The 17,614-nt window shown below is 45.1% G+C and overlaps 1 protein-coding gene across 2 annotated transcripts in view; it reads right to left on the bottom strand.

The window, feature by feature from the left end:
* wwc3 (WWC family member 3) overlaps positions 1 to 17,614 on the bottom strand; it is a 223,241-nt gene that overhangs the window by 16,513 nt on the left and 189,114 nt on the right. For both annotated transcript variants that reach the window (XM_041211908.1, XM_041211909.1), the window contains exons 12-18: positions 14,799 to 14,919; positions 12,951 to 13,028; positions 12,277 to 12,363; positions 8,508 to 8,700; positions 7,701 to 7,865; positions 5,908 to 6,056; positions 241 to 415 (exon numbers count right to left, since the gene is read on the bottom strand). In XM_041211908.1, the coding sequence (XP_041067842.1) occupies positions 241 to 415; positions 5,908 to 6,056; positions 7,701 to 7,865; positions 8,508 to 8,700; positions 12,277 to 12,363; positions 12,951 to 13,028; positions 14,799 to 14,919 (968 nt within the window). The remainder of the gene's footprint in view (positions 1 to 240; positions 416 to 5,907; positions 6,057 to 7,700; positions 7,866 to 8,507; positions 8,701 to 12,276; positions 12,364 to 12,950; positions 13,029 to 14,798; positions 14,920 to 17,614) is intronic.

Genomic DNA, 17,614 nt, shown 5'->3' with positions numbered 1-17,614 from the left:
CCTGAGTGGCGTGCTAAAGTACTACTAAAAAATAAGTTCTCTATTCCAAGTTCAGCATGAATACTATGGAAGACTACAATTGCCCAACATTCCTCTATCATAATTGGTCAATATCGGCAGTAAACTGCCTGCACTACACAGCCGCGAATGGTGCACATATCTAAATGGACACAGTCACACCATCTCAAAGTGCAACAGCCATAATCATAAAGAGCATTCATAGCCTAGGCAAATGCCTACCTTCATTCGTGGGACTCTCATCCTGATAGAGGCAAACTGGCTCATCTGCTCTGCAAACTCATGCAGCTGGCTCCCATTTCCATCCACACCGCTTAGCTGTTCCACCACTGGGTACTGTGGGCTAAGCTGGGCGCTATTGCTGCAGCCACTGTCCACAGACTCTGCCTGCCAGCTCCTAGGAAACCGTAAATCAGTACAACATAACTCGCAATTTGTACACCTTAATAAAAGCAAAACATCCCCATTGTGTCAATAGTGACAACACTATTTTTTAAAAAGGGGGCCAAAATGACTGGTGCAGGGTCAAGGATTGGTGAACACTTAAGAGCTGTGCTGCAACTGTTAGGTGCACATTATTAGGAATTACTAGGTATAAAAAGACTCAGCTCCATCTTATTCACTAGCTACCATCCTGGCAGTCACATGGTACACCAATAATAAAATTGTTGACCAATGATAGCCAATCAATCTCTATCAGTTAGTCTAAAACAGACCCAGACCTGAACCAAGGATATTCCCCACTGCTGGAGAGCTTTGGGAGCCATAGATGTACAGTCAATTGCTCCCCCCAGGCAAGCTACAATTACTGCATGTTTCAAATTGGTTGTATGCTATATTCCAGAGTGTTCGGAAAGAAATCAAACTAATTTGCATTTGAATGAATCCATACTAAAAGTTTCTGCCATTTCATGGGGGAGCCTGTTCCATACATTGACCACACGCTCACTGAAATATTGGGCTGGATTTTATCAAACTTGCTGACATCGTAATGCCAGGGTCATTTGCAGGTTGCTGGAGCAGGCGGTGGGACATTATGGCAATCTTTCAATATGCACCCAGAGTCCACCGGGAGGGGGAGCCAACCAGTAATGGTTGGCATGTGGGAACCAGTCGGGCAGATGAGAGGATGCAGGAGGGTTGAGCCTGTGGAAGATGGGCTGCAGTGAAAGGGAGGGTTGTTCCACTTTCCAATGACGCCTCCTGGTGGTGCTCCTGTGGGTGGCAGCATGGCTTACATCCTCAGATATGAGGCAAAGTGGCCAACTCCTGCATAGAAATGACCAAGGACCACCATGCAAAGAGAGTTGCATCACCATAGAGGACCATAATCAGTCAGTGGTGACAGGGACAAATGGCCACTTGCAGCTGGCCTCCGATGGTCATTTAAAGTGGCACAGGCTGATGTGCACAGCGGGTAATGGCACAAGGTACATTTCTGCCATTGCAGAGAAGTTAGTTACTATGCGCAGGAGGTGATGTCCCCTTCATTGCTCTAGTCACATAGATGGAGGAAGAATCAATGGAGATTGGATGAATTGCCACAGGCTAGCCTGTTACAGAGGTATGGCGCCCAGGGAGAGAGAGAAAAACGATAGTGCTGAGCACCAAACCTTCTGACAAGTATTAGCACTGGTTCTTCTGTGACCCTTGATGGCCACAGGAAGCTACAGATCAAGGGCAGGTAGGAGGACATGGGTAGATATGGAAGCTGTTAGCAGCATTCATCTCTCTCATAGGACCAGTAACAGATGAGGCAACATCATCTGAACCACATGAGACCATAGAGGAGTTGCCCTCTGGGGAGACAACGTCATATCAGTCCAGCGCATAGTCCACCAGCACAGATACCCTCATGTCAGTGGACATAGGCTCAAGTTAAGAATAAGTGGCACTAGCTGGTGAGCACAATATGGATGTGCAGGAGCAGGTGACAGCGGCAGTTAACAGTCCAGCCAAAACCCAGCAGAGGTTTGAGGCCTGATCTGTGCAAGCCCTGATGAATTGCCCTGACCTTGGGAACAAGATATGCATCACTTGTTTGACACAGCAGTAATCCATGTGACAGAGATCCTGCAAATGTCTCTAGACAATCCCTGGAACAAACAGTGTGAAAATCTGGAGTGCAGTCACCTTCACCTCTACAGACAACAGGTGGCCAGCACATTCCAGTAGTCTCAACGGCTCCTCCAGGCATGACTTGTCTTGACACAGTCTTTGGAGACACTGCTATTCTGACACCTCCATGAAGCTAAGCCTTTGTCTGTATGCCCCTTGAGGAGGGTAACACCTCCTTCAAACATTACCGACCTATGCACCCTCCATGCCCTATCACACCCTCATGTTCCTGCTGTCCCTCTGCCGGTGCTGCCCCTCTCCATGTGGGCTGGTGCAGTCCTTTCTCTCCCACTCTCTCCTCTTTAATGGAGGACTAAAGCTCTGAGAGCAAAGCACCCATTTAGCTTTGGAGCCTTCACGATGCAATGGCTCTAACCCTCTTTGTGTTGTCAGCACTCATTATGGGGCACCTAGGAGACACTCTTCCACTAAAAGCCCTCTGCTATGGTCAGAGCCCAGGAAAGGGAGGGGAGGGTGCAGACGGAGTCAAACACCAGGACCTGGTGCTGTGCGGGGTGGGGGGGTGCACAGGCTGCGAGCTTTAAATGGAATTTCCCTTCGCCCAGACTAAGCAGCCAGGGCCCAGACAGGCTGGGAAAAAAAACCAGAACTGGAGAGCTCCAATCTTTTTAAAGCTGGTCTGTCAGTGTCGATTTCATGGAGTTGCTGCGCTGCTGCTTCTGATCTTGAGGCGTTTCGTGGGTCTGACTTTTTTTTTTAAAAGCCCACCAGGAAACCAAAGCCACCCAAAGTTCAACAGCAGCATAGAAAGGAGAGAGCTCTTGCCTGAAAAATGGTAAGTGAAATCCCTACAATTTTACAACCAATTGGATGATGTGTGTGTGTGTGTGTGTGTGTCCGGGGGGAGGGGCAGCGGAGGGGAGGTTGGAGGCGGGGGCTGGGGGAGATTAGGGGTCATTGAGGGGAAGGTTTGATTGGGGGTTGGAGTGGGGTTTGGCGGGGGCAGGTTGGTGTGGAGGTTGGGAGGAGGTTGGAGTGGGGTTTGGCGGGGAAGGTTGGTGTGGAGGTTGGGAGGGAGGTTAACTAGAGAGTTGAACTGATTTGTAAATGCAGTGATTTCTTTGCAGCCACTTTCCTGACATCAGTTGATTGCTCTGTGATTAATTATCCTGAGAGAATCAACACTGGGCCTCCAATTTCACCATTGCTACAGTCACTCTGCCTACTTCATGCAGGTGTAATGAAAGAAAGGCAAAACCTACATTTATACAGCACCTTTCACGATGTCCCAAATCGCTTTACAGCCAATTAAGCACTTTTGAGTTACAGTCACTGGTATATCATGGGCAATGTAATCAAATGGCACAGCAGGCTTGAGGAACCAAATGGTCTAGTCTTGCTCATAAGATGTATGTTCATATGTCATTCTGGAATGGATGAGATGAACTGGGCTACATGGCCTTTGTCATCCATATTATCTTGCGAATAGAGGGTGGAACGACAGCTGGAGTTCTGTTTATTTTGTTGCCAATGAAAGTTTATCGTGAGCGTGCTTTGTGGGGTGAGATTGCCAAGACAGGGTAGTAGTCTCATAGTGAATCAGTGGTCTGTTTTACACTGCACATGATTCTCAAGAGACTTTTCCATTGCCTTCAATCATGTCCTTTTGTCAACTTACCTATTGTCCCACTCTATATTGCTGCTTTTTATGAGTTTTTTGAGGTTTTAAAATATTGTGATAAAGTTGAGTTGCACAGCAGATATTGAAAATATATTTTAGTGAGAAGCAGGAATCAGCAGAAGGCTTCAGACTTGCTGATCAAGAAAACACAGATACAATTGTGAACCAGTCTTTGTCCTCTGGCCTCTTAAAATTTGTGTTACATAGACACCTGAGGGCTCCAACACTTCTCACTAACAGTGAAAGCCTATGTTGTTCGATCATTCCACTTTGGACTCAGGAGTCATTTGATCTTTCTACCCTATCAGAGTGCTGATAAAATAGAATCCAATTACACCCCTTGTATGAAATAATTATACTGAATTATATCATGCACCCAGACAGAAGAAAGTTTTCTTCTACTTCTACTGAATGGAAAAGATCTTGTGCGGTTTATATGGGTTGCAAGTATTGAATCTTTCCCCCAAATATGAATTTACTGCCACTGTGTCCATCTGGTGTAATGTGCAGAACACATTACTGAGGACTGAGGCAGTCACCGAAATCAGTGATATTGTCTGCACTGTGTTATAAATCACTAATGGGATATTTTCCTGTCAAATTAATAATATTGCATGATGCTACTAAAGTAAAATGTGTACCTTCTGGTTTGTTTAATGGTCACAGTGGGATCACCTATAGGGCGCACAAAAACTATTACTACATGACCATGTTGCATGTATGTCAGACGATATTTATAACCTGATGCCAACAATGGGCGTTATCATTTTACTAAGACTTGTCTCTGATTGTTTGGTGAATTGATTGGTGAATCTCAAAGGGGCAAATGATCATGCGTTACCGAGAAGGGTGTGAGGGTTAAAGTTGGGGTGGGGGGGGGGTGGTGGGGGTGAGGAATAGGAGGCCTGGAAACAGGAGAAGCCCTGGGGCTCATGATTTTCTCTCCCTGGCCCTGGCTATGGTCTTACACTCTGAAATCCCAGCCTCTGAAATCCCAGCCTTCAATTCTCTGACCTGGGCTTACCTGCTTGCAAACACATTTGAACTCAATGGCTGCTGGTTTCAGCCAACACTTAGCTGCCACTGAGCTCTCACTTCCTTTGAGTAGGAAAGCCACTGACACTCCATGGAACCCATGTTCCGCGTGGAAGCTGCTTAAACCTGTGTGAAATCTTGGTCAATTGGCTGCTTAACAGCCTCAATTGCTGGCCTGCTGCCAGCCTGCACATCCTAATGCCTCTGCCCAACTACCTTGAGAAACTTGGCCGACACTGCGATGTACTCCCCCATCGTGTTAACATCCCACCCGCTTCCAAGCCCATCACCATGGAGAAGGTCAAATTCTACACTCATTGTTTCTGCAGATTAACCCTTAAAGCATAAGCCATGTCTTCTTGTTCTACTGTTCCAGACAAAGGCGAAACAGCTGGTCATGGTCTAGATTATCTAGTCCCTTTAGGATCTAAAAGGCAGCGATCGTATCAGCTTTTCTCGTCTTCACTTTTCTAGTGAGACCATGTCCAATTAACATCATCACTTCACATAATCTAAGCCCTCCACCCCTCAATCAATTTCTATTAAATTTGACAGCCTGCTCCAAACTGACATGCATTCTCCTCTCCTCCATTATTTTAATTAAAATGATTTTAAAAGAGTACAAGTACCATTAAAGGAACAGTGCCTCATTAAGGTAACAAGTAGCACTTTCTTCTAGGAGCTTATCTCAATGGGTCGTTCTTTCTGAAATTGACATTAATGATTTCAAATATTTTTGTGTTATTACAGGCAGGAGACAGGCCAAACTGGATGAATCCAATGGGTATGTGGCACTGACTTATAGGTTCAGTTACTTTAACCTGATGGCAGAAAGGAAGGGTCATGAGGACTTGAAACGTCAACTCTTTTCTTTTTCCGCCGATGCTGCCAGATCTGCTGAGTTTTTCCATGTAATTCTGTTTTTGTTCAGGCCTTCTAAGTTATGCTACCATTTAAACTGTTCCACTGCACGAAGCCAAGACAGGTCTGTGTTGACAAAGACACTCACATGTGGGTGTCAGAACATTGATTCTGTTTTTCTCTCTCCACATAGGATGCCTGACTTGCTGAGAGGTCACAACATTTCAAAGTACCTTTCTGACACTGCTTCGGTTTTCTCTTCCTTCATTTCCTCCTGGATTTCTTCCTCCGTACATTCCAACTTCACTCTCTCCTCTGCTAACTGTTTCTCCACTGCCTCCAGCTGAGCTGTAGTCCTTGCTAAAAGCATGGACACCGCATCCTTCAGTAGGTAGAAACAAATGTTAGCATGTACCAAATACTTTGCACACAGGCTTTCCAGCAAGAAAACAGAATAGAGATAAAGGACGAGTGAGCATTTACATTGCACCCTTCACATCCTCAGGGTGTTCCAATTCAGTGTTGTGCTGGAACCTAACACAGAAGTCAATAAGCACAATAAGGTGTGAAGGTCAATGGGCCAGTTATCAGATTAGGGTATTGAGGTCATAACTTCAACAATTGCAGATGACAGAAAGCTTGGAGATGTAGGAAGCAGTGTAGCTGATGGTAACAGACTTCAAAAGGACATAGCCAGATTGTTGAAAAAGGCAGATACAAAGTAGATGAAATTTAATATAGAAGAGTATTTTGTTAGGAAGAATGAGGAGACCCCATATGACCTAAACTGTGCAACTGTAAAGGGTTACGGGGGCAAAGTGACCTGGGGATTTACATACAGAAATCCTGGAAGGTGGCAGGGTAAGCTATTACAGTGCTTAAGGAAGTGTATGGGAGATTTTGCTTTGTACATAAGGATACACTTTAAGAAGGATATCAAGGCCTTAGAGACGATACTGAGATTTACCATGAATGAGAGCATTCAGCTATGGGGAGAGCGCAGAGAAGCTGGGACTGCTATATTACAGCAGAGATGGTTAGAGGACATCTACTAGAGGTGTTCAAAATTATGAGTGGTTTAGAGGGAAACTGTTTCCTCTGGCAAGTAGGTCAGTACCCATATGTTTAAAATAACTGGCAAAAGAACTAGAGGGAAAATTAGGAGAATTAGAGAACTAATTTGCAGGGTTATGAAAAACGAGTCTAGGGAGTGGGACTAAATCAGACAGCTCTTTCAAACAGCAGGCTGAATGGCCTTCTGTTCTGCTTGCTTGTATGATTGTATGAATGGCATGAGAAATGTCCAATTAAATGAATTGTGGCGATCCAAAATTGCACATTGCTAGAGGGTGCTACTGTGTAGTAGTTATGTTATTGGACTAGTAATCAAGAGGCCTGGACTAATAATCCAAAGGATATAAATTTAAACTCCACAATTGCAGTAGCGATTTTGAGTTTTGTTTAAAGGGAAGATAGCAAAGTACATGAGGGAGAAAGGACAGAAAGCTTTGCTTGCAGGGTTAGATAAATAAGTGTGGAAGAAGGCTCATTGGAGCATAAACTCCAAATGGCTGGTTTCTGTGCTGTAAATTCTACATGAAAATAAAATCTGGTATCAGTAGAAGTGACTCTCAATCGGTCACTAATGCGCTTAAGGAAAGGAAACCTCCCATCCTTAACCATTCTGACCTGTGTGTGACTCAAGACCCATAACAATTGAACTGCCCTCTTTGGTTGGCTACCAAAGCACTTCAAGTTGCTTCAACCTGGTAATGGTTCTAGAAGCTGGTTCACCACCACTAGAGATGGGCAATAAATGCCGGTCTCACCAGCGATGCACACATAATGCAGAAAGAACACTGTTGGAGGACAATTTCCAACTGCAGATTCGCAGCAGTTCGAGCTTGAGTTTTGACCTTTAAGCACCGTGAACTGTCAGCATTTATAAACTGCTGCTCAAAGCAACATCTACTGTACTCCCCAATAAGTTACCACACGAATCTTCAAGACAGATATTCGGCTATACCTTCATTTCACTGTCCGTCAGCTTTCTAACAACTCCAGTGCTGCTGAATTGGCTGCTGTTCCACTCAGGTATTGTCCCCATACTACTGAAGGTTAGCAGTTGATACCACTGAAGCAACATTTCACTTGGTCTTTCAAAGTCAGCCAGGCTGATCTGAACAACTCCCTAGTCAAAAGAAAGACATCAAAAAAGAGGTACAAACATATCAAGGATTAAGAAAAATCTTTTGAACCTCATTCATATTACATTACTGAGTTATTGTGGTTTAAGAAGCTCAGTACCACCCAGGACAAAGCAACCTGCTTGATCGGCACTTCATCCACTTGCCTAAACATCCAACTGCTCCATTGCTAGTGTACAGTGTGCACGATCTACAGGGCGCACTTGCCAACACTTCTACAGCAGCCTTGTTCAAACCCATGGCCTCCACCACCTACAAAAGGGCAGGGCATCACCTGGGAATATCACTATCTCCAAGTTACGCAGCACCCTGACTTAGACATATGTTACCATTGCTCTATCATTGCTGGGTCCAGTCTAACAATGGAGTACTTGGAATAAATTCAAACCAGAACTGTGAACAGTAGTAAATTGCAAATCATCTGAATCTAGAAACAAGACCAAATGTAAGACTAGGCAGAAGTGGAATGGCTCTTCCTGGGGGAGTCAGTTCGAGTGTGGGAAGCTCACTTATACTTATGCAGGTTTAGCATTAACGTGAAAGGGAGGCCAGTTCACACCAACTCTAAAGTTGCAGTGTGAATGGGATGGGGACATCAATAACTGGAGACAGCCATCAGCACCTACCAATAACTCTTCCTGTATTTGCTGGTCAATGGAACATATATCCAGCTGCAGAGTCTTTAACCTCAACATGCTGGCCGGAACCGGAACTTGAAACGATTCACTGAATGTTATAAGTGCCTGAACTTCTAAAGTCTTGGAGCAGAAAGTAAATGTTGTGCTGGGGTCAAGTGGAAGCAGAGAGATCCTTATATACCTGCAACAAGAACAGAATTATTCATGCTTAAAACATGTTTAGAGTTTTAAGACACAATTTTAGCCTAACCCCACCGCCTAGCAGTAACAGATGGAGAGCTGGGTCAGTCCCCATTATATGGTCTGTTGACATCAATGGAGCATCAAACTGGGCATCCAATCCCAGCCCACCACCATTTCCACTGGGTATTAGGCTATATTAGGCTGTTGTCCTCTTCAATCTACTCTCTTGCTAAATCTGATGCTGCCAGTTAACAAAAGTCAATATGTTAGCTCCTTTGGTATGACTCCTGCCACTCTCTGGAGCCTTCTACAAGTGAGTGTGAGCCTACAGAATGACTGTTGATTGACTAATTTTACCTAAAGAGTGTATTGCAATCAAATTCAAACCTGTTCTCACCCATAGGCCAACTCTGGTTCAATGTATTTCTGGAGGTGTGATCATGTGACACTGGTTACATGGCATTTGACCACGTGACACTGCATATGTAATGCTTAATCCTATGACATTTGGCCCTGTTTGCAAATGTTATTTCAGTTACCTTGGTCTCAGTATCACCGAGATCTGAAAACACGAAAATCTTTTGGATTTATAGTGAAAGGTGTAACAATTTATAAATCAAAGAAAGAACACAAAATAGAAACATAAATAATACTTAAATAAAAACTATTTCGATCATGTATCAAGCCAAATGAGAAACAGCACATAATTACCACTGATTCAACAAAAACATCTAGTACAAAAGCAAAATACTACAGATGCTGGAAATCTGAAATAAAAACAGAAAATACAGGAAATGCTCAGCAGGTCTGGTACAAACTGTGTAGAGAGAACCGTTACTTCTGTTGCTCTCTCCGCAGATGCTGCAGGAACTGCTGAGTACTTCCCAGCACTCCCTGCTTCAATTTAAATAACCTGTGATTAAAGTTTTCATACAATCTTATGACTTTTTAACCATGCACAACAAGAAATAAAAATATTAGATAAAACCAAAGTCAAATCTAAACCAATTCACCGACTCCCACCCCGCACGACCCAGCTTCAGAAAGTTGAGACTCAGTCACAAGAACACAAGAAAATAGACCCAATTTCTACTGAAGCAGTCCGTGTCCATGTGCAGCAAGACCCGGATAACATTCAGGCTTGGCCTGATAAGTGGCAAATAACATATATGCCACACAACTGCCAGGCAATGACCATCTCCAACAAATGTTAATCCAACCATTGCCCCTTGACTCTCAATGGCATTACCATCACTGAATCCCCCACTATCAACATCCTGGGGGTTACCATTGACCAGAAACTAAACTGGACTAGCCATATAAATACTATGGCTACAAGAGCCGGTCAGAGGCTAGGAATCCTGCAGACAGCAACTCACCTCCTGATTTTCCAAAGCCTGTCCACCACCTACAAGGCACAAGTCAGGAGTATGATGGAATACTCTCCACTTGCCTGGATGAGTGCAGCTCCAACAACAAACACTCAAGAAACTTGGCACCATCCATGACAAAGCAGCCAGCTTGGCACCCCATCCACCACCGCCAGTGTCCACTCTCTCCTACACTGACACACTTGAGCATCAGCGTGTACCATCTACAAGATGCACTGCAGCAACTTACCAAGGCTCCTTCGACAGCACCTTCCAAACCCATGACCTCTACCAGCTAAAAGGGCAAGGGCTGCATATAGATGGGAACACCACCACCTGAAAGTTCCTCTTCAAGCCTCTCACAATCCTCACTTGGAAACATATCGCTGTTCCTTCACTGCACTGGATCAAAATCCTGGCACTTCCTTCCTAACAGCACTGTGGGTGCACCTACACCACATGGGCTGCAAAGGTTCAAGGCAGCTCACCACCACCTTCTCAAGGGCAATTGGGGATGGGTAATAAATGCTGGCATAGCCAGCGACACCCACATCCCTTGAACGAATAATAAAAATCAATTTGTTCAGCCTCTCATCGTAGAACAACCTTCTCATCCTTGGGACCAATTTAGTGAACATTCACTGTACCACCTCCAATGAAAGTATATATATATATATATATATATATATATAGGCCAGTCCTTGCAGAAAAGCACCAAAGTTGCCCAATGCTGAAAAATAAACGCATTTCACAACAGCACACACCTCAGGCAGACATAAAGAGCTGAAATGTCAAATTTGGGTCAGGAACCAAAATCATTTCCAGGTTCCAACCCTGCACCGCAACTGCATCGCACATGAGATGTGATCTTAAAATGTAAATGCCCTAATTGTGCTGGGGGTGAGCTCAGGAAGTGCTACTGAGTGTAACCAGGAGGTGGGAGCTGCCTGTGGAGCATCCGCGGCAGCCATAATGGAGCCTGCTGCTGCCTTGCACAAGAGAGGAGGCAGCACCTGTTTTTGTTAAAATAATTTCACGGAACATGGGCAGCGCCTGCTAGGCCAGCATTTACTGCCCACCCATAATTATCCTTGAGAAAGTGGTGATAAGCTGCCTTCTTGAACTGCTGCAGTCCATGTGGTGTAGGTACACCCATAGTGTGTACCATCTCATAAGAGAGAGTTCCAGGATTTTGACCCAGTGACAGTGAAGGAATGGCGGTAAGTTTCCAAGTCAGAATGGCGTGTGACTTGGAGGGGAATGTCCAGGTGGTGGTGTTCCCATGCATCTGCTGTCCTTGTCTTTCTAGGTGGTAGCAGTCGTGGATTTGGAAGGTGGTGTCTAAGGAGGCTTGGTGAGTTCCTGCAGTGCATCTTGTAGATGGTACACACTGCTGTTAATATGCACCAGTAGCGGAGGGAGTGAATGTGTAAGGTGGTGGATAGGGTGTCAATCAAGCAGGCTGAGATAAAGCACACAATCTGACACAATTTCCACCAACTCCTCAAACTTTTCAACATTAAAACGTGCTTTAATTTCTGCCCGCTCTGAACCCTACAACTGTGCACTAATGTGTACCAGGCTGTTTGGCTTCAGTGATTTGAACTGTGAAAACTGCATTTTCGATCTCCACAGCCTGTTAACAATGTCCTCAAAGAGCTTGATGAGCCATTATTTGGAGCCAAGCGCATTCCCTGTTTCCCACCTCCCAGCCTCCCTTTGAAAATTGTGCCACTTTCGGGACCAGTGCCACCCTGCGGGAACACATCTTTCAATTTGTGCCCCTGACCCTTCCCCATCCCAATGGCAACTGAAAGTCCCAGTCAAACACCTCCTCACTCCAATTTGTATTCGCCTTCTCCTCCCTCCCCACCCAGTTTGTGATGGTTTCTCTCTAAGTGACGTGCTCAAAATCTCTGGTGTAGGATATGAACCCGCAGCTTTATGGCTCAGGAGCTGAGATTTCTACAGGCTGGGTCAAGGCTGACACCTGGACTCCTGAATGACTGGGCTGTTACGCTCAAAACAACTCTCTTCTTTTCTCAAGAAGTGGCATTAATGTGAGATTTGTTTTAAATATGGACATAAAGTCCACATTGGCACTGGGCTGTATCAAGAAGAAAAGTCAGCTCCGTAAACCAGTTATAAAAGTGGGCCTTTGATAGCCAAGGCTTGAGAATCCGCAGTTATTATTTCCAACTTACACTTTGTTCCCATCTTTCACCTGTAGGGCAGCAAGGTTCCGTAACTGAAGTATGTGGACGATCAAGCATTCATCCCGATGATCGTACCTTAAGATAAAAAAGCTTTGTAAGCATACTTGCCAAAGAAGGAAACCACCTGCATTTATGTAGCGCCTTTCACAGCCCAAAGATGTCCCAAAGCACTTTGCAGCCAGTGAAGCACATGGGAAGTGTGGTCACTGTTAAAATGAATTACTGATACCTGGGTATTATTGCCAGATATTTCAAATCCTCAAGTTACCACAATGGGATATGAATTTACGTTCCCTGGATTATTAGTCCAGCAATATAACTGCTACGCTACCACATCCTGATTGTGAATAACTGTGTTGTTGTTGAATGCCTTTATTAAAAGAACTGTAAAAGTACTGTGTTACTTTTCACATTAACATCCTCACGTTTCAATCATCTAGAAGTTGGATTTCCACTAATCACTATTTTTAAACATATTGCTTAACATGACAAGTTATTAAGCCAGCTATTACTATTCAACTGATGCCATCGATGATGATATGATACTCCATCTCAACTACATAAGAAAATACACCTCCAAATAATAGCGAAAAGAAAAAGAGGAGACAGGGACTAAAACCTCTGGGTGTCATCAGGCAGCCCCAGTATAGTTAGACACTTACATAAGTCCCATTTTAATTTGCGGTGGGTCGAATGTGATGGAACTGTTATCGTACAGATTCTCATCTGCATCCTCCGGCCTGTGAATAAAAACATTTGAACACAATACACCAAATTATAAAATGTAAAGCAGCCTTATAAATCACAGTTATTACAGAGGTGTGTTTGAATCAGTCATCATTATTTAATGGTCCTGAGTATGTCTTGCCTCAATGGGAGCCTTCCTGTCTGAGTCAGGTTATCGGTTAAAATCCTATTCTCTACAGCTATAACAGGACACCAATGAGAGTTCAGTCTCAACAGTGGGTTGATATCCCATCTGATGGGAGTGGAATGATGACCCACAACCACCCCCCCACCCCTCCCACACAACGTGTCTCGTCTGGTCAAACTAATGACACGGCCACATGAAAACAAAGGTCTTCATTACGGAAACAATCCAAAGTGCAATTGGCCAGGAGTAGATGCAGTGGCAGAAATTGGCTGCCTCTTATACCCTAAGGCACGAGGAGGAAGAATTAATGGTTTCATCACCTCATCGTTTAGGTGATCCATGTTACAGTCGAGTAAAATCTCTCTGTGGGCTTTGTCTTTGCAAAAGATTGGGAAGAACTTAACCAACATCTAACAGCATGGAGATTGGGGGCATGAAGACACAGGCGAGTGGAATGAGGAACCGGCGTCGATTGTAGGGTTTCTTAGGAACAAGGTTCCCTCTAAACCGCAGGCACTGAACAACCCAGGGATTCCGATGCAGGCCGTGCATAAGTTGGCCCCTTTAAGTTACTGCACATGTGCGGGCATGCAGGAAAACTTAAAGGGCCCATGCAGTTAAATGAATAGGCCGAGTGCAACCAAAAAAAAAATGGAGCAAACGTTGCCTTGGAGATCCAGGAACTGAAGGTTAACCTCCAGCACACTGCTATGAGCAACCAGGAAGTTCAAATCATTGGAGGATTAAAAACAACTATGTGTTTATTCATTTGTTTTGAACACTTTTATTAGTTCTAAAAATATTAGAGATGGAGTAACAGATGCAGCACCAGGGATGACAGCCCAACAGAGTTGGCACTCCAGTTGCCAGAGACGTTGGGATGTTATGGAATAGCATCACTAGGGACACTGAGATCAATGGGGACAACATCATCAGGAAACCTATGATAGACAAAGCAGCAGCATCTCCGCTTGGCAATGGCTCAGAAGCTAACAGAGGTCTGGCGATGATTATGTGGCAAAATGGGAAGCGGCATCACCCCAGTGACATAACCTTTTACAAGAATGGAGGGAAGGGGCAGCAGGAAGGTTGCTCGGTCAAGGGGGGCTCACTCCCACGGGAGGTCAGCAAAAACACCCGAGGGATGGAGGGCCGGGAAATGGATCCAGCTAAAGATAGCCCTCTCGGCTAGAGGTGGTCTGCTGGTCGCCTGTCAGACAACTGACACTATACAGTAGAAACCCCCACTGCATTTCAGGGTCCCTGCCACTGCATTCATCAACCTCAAAATGATGATTAAAATGATGATTAATTGCATCTTTACAATTGGTGGAACAGAAATTGTAACTATTGACAACTCCACAGACACGGGCAACCACTATTTTAAAATTTACCAAAAATATGACCATCACTAAAACTGATGTAATGGATACACCCTGGTTATAAAACGGGCAAAATACATCAGGGTGCAATGCAGACTGTGCAAGGCGAGGAGACTGCTTGGTGGCAACTCAGAGACTGTATATTGTATTGGTTCCTTTCACAGGCTTTGAAGGGAGGTAACACACTTGGAAAATCCAGCGGCAGATTTTGTTCCAGCCACTTTATTTGGTGCACAGAGAAATAATTCCATCACCTTTTATTTAATGCTTCAAAGACTCCACTGTCTGTAGCGAGAGAATCATCTGAGAAACCTGTGGAGACTCTTCTTACTCTTCGGCTTGCTTTAGTGGCACTGTCAGTACGCAGGGTTACCACTACAATACAGAGAGAAGACAGGATACATTAATGTGGTCACCAAACCATGACAATGAAAATACAGATTAGCTCGAAACCCTCTTGTACATTTATAATGAAGGTACATTATCAGTGATTGTTGTCAGCACCTGAACAACACATACGCCAGTCAGATCTCTTTTCCATCCATAGGACACAATATAACACACATCCAGATCCCCTGTCAACAACAACTATTGGCATTTATATAGCGCCCTTATTGTACTAAAACTTCCCAATGTCCTTCACTGGAGCATTATCAAAGAAACATTTGATTCCAACGAGTTGAGGTCTCAGCAAAAGTGATTGTCACGATGGAGTTAGGTCTGGATTAACCCACTCCGGATCAAAAGGAGAGCTGGATTAACTCACTCCGAATCAAAAGAAGAGCTGGATTAACTCAGTCCGGATCGAAAGGAGAGCTCTCTGCCTGAACGAGATAGATAAGGATCAGGGGTGGATGAGAAGTGTATTTGAAAGGGCTGTACCATTTCAACATTGGGGCCCCAACCTGCAACTTCATCTTTGAAGCCAGACTCTCAGCTGACTCTGTTGGGAAATATTACCTTCTGAATGAGTGGGGGTAGGAATTTGACCCACCGCCAGGGACCCTATGAAATGGTTCCAGTATAAATTAAGTGGTTGGACAGGTGATGGATGGTTCGGGAGGGGATTGCTGCCAGGGAAAGAATGAGGGAAGGTTGGGACAGAAGACATATGCAGGTTTCATTGTGGGGTTCGGAGGAGCATACAAGCCACACAAATCTTCCCGATCCTTGTTCTGGCACTGTCTGTCTGCCACCCGGGGTTAAAATCACATCAGGATTGTAGTTACACTGTAGGACCCCGACTTGTACACCGGCATGTGACAGAGCCCTGGTCTAACACTGAGATCAGTGCTATTAAAATGGCTTATTTTAATCGCCCGCCTCATGCGTGTCAGCTAGAGGAAGGGGGTTAAAATCAAGCCTCGCCATTCTAAAAATCAGAATGTGGGTTTTACATGACATGACCACAAGGTGGCAACAAACATCTGGGGACAGCCCATTATCACGAACGTACTTCCGAGTTTATAAATATAACTAATAAACTGCTGTTTCACTGGGTTCTCTTTACAAATGTCATCGAGTTGGCAGAGATCAGACAGAGCTCCAAATTAGTCTCGATTCCGTTAACACTTTCTTGCACACAATCTTCTCGTGGATTTACACAAACATCACTGCAATCCCCATTCATTCATTACTCTGCATTATATAAAGTGACACATGCTGGTGAACCTGGTGAGTACCAGCATATTCAGTCTTTAGAAATACCTGCTGCTTACCTGTCCCGGGACATACATACAGCAAGTCATTTTCGGTATGGGTAACACGCCAAGGCTGTGGCCTGAATTTTGCGCTCGTTGGGCCTGGAAGCAGACGCCAAACGTACTTCTGCCTGCGATTGGGCCCCCTGGCCGCAATCTCACGCTGGCTAGCCAATTAGCGGCCAGCCAACCTGAAATGGGCCGGAAGAGAGGCTCGGCGCTGCTGTTGGGGACGAGGGGAGGATGGGCGCCAACATCACCGTGGGCGTGGGTGAGATCTTCGAGGGAGAAGGCAGGCAGCTGCCTCAGGCAGCTGCGGACAATAAAATAAAGCCCAAAAACGCTACAGAATAACACCCATGCCGCACAATCGAGCACCTGAAAGCAGGCCGCATTAAAAAAAAAAGTCCCCAGATATTTATTTTAATTTTAAATCCTAACGGAGATTTCATTCCGCCCTTGGATGCGGTTTCATCAAAAATGTAAAGGCCGCCTGGCCAATTGTCCTGTCCGCCCACCGTAAGGTTGGACAGGCCACAAAAAAAAAAAATCGCCGACCATTGGGCGGTTAGTCGGTTTAATTGCCCAGTTAATTGCCGGCGGGCACTCTTCCGACTTTTGTGTGCGCCCGCTGAGCGAAATATCACACGAGTGCCCGATGATATCGGGACTCTCGCCCGTCACCATCTTGCGCAATTTCACGCCCCTTCGGGATCGGGTGTGCACTCGCCCACATGATGTAAAATTCTGGCCTGTGACTTTGGCTGTGACAGTGGATTGACTGCCCGTTACATGCCTCCTCTTCCATTCCCACTGATCGAATATCATCCGATACACATCATTATCCAAAGGCCTTGACTTCCTTCTGTTCTGATGAGCTACGTTGACTGTGGGGCAGAGTTTTGCCCTTGATGGGCGGGCGGGCGGGCAGTTTTGAGTGGCCGGGCCAATTAAGGCCCACCCAGTGGGCTGCCCGAAGGGAAGCACTATGCGCTCCCTGTGCGGGCTGGGGTGATTCCCCAAACGCGAGAGTGCGCTCATTCACACACGCGCACGATAGAGCGCACATCTCCCTGAGGCTAAGTGCTGCCTCAGGGAGATCGCTGAAAGGCTGGCAAATATAAAAAATAGAACAGTAAAATATTCATTAACATGCCCCCCCTCATGTGAAAATGTCACATGGGATGGGACATGTTAATAAATTTCACAGAAACTTAATTAAACTTTTTTAAACCCCTACATGAAACCACACCCCGCCGGTGGATGAGGTTTCATGCTTTTTCTATTCCCCACTGGGGCTCCTGGTTGACCCGCCAGCCTTAAGGTTGGACGGGCAGGTCCTTTAATTGGGTTAATTATTCTGTCAATGG

This window comes from Carcharodon carcharias, chromosome 18, assembly GCF_017639515.1.
Source record: "Carcharodon carcharias isolate sCarCar2 chromosome 18, sCarCar2.pri, whole genome shotgun sequence".
NCBI classification, from domain to species: Eukaryota; Metazoa; Chordata; class Chondrichthyes; order Lamniformes; family Lamnidae; genus Carcharodon; species Carcharodon carcharias.
The sequence above is the reverse complement of the archived record's forward strand: the minus strand, read 5'-3'. Positions and strand labels throughout refer to the sequence as shown.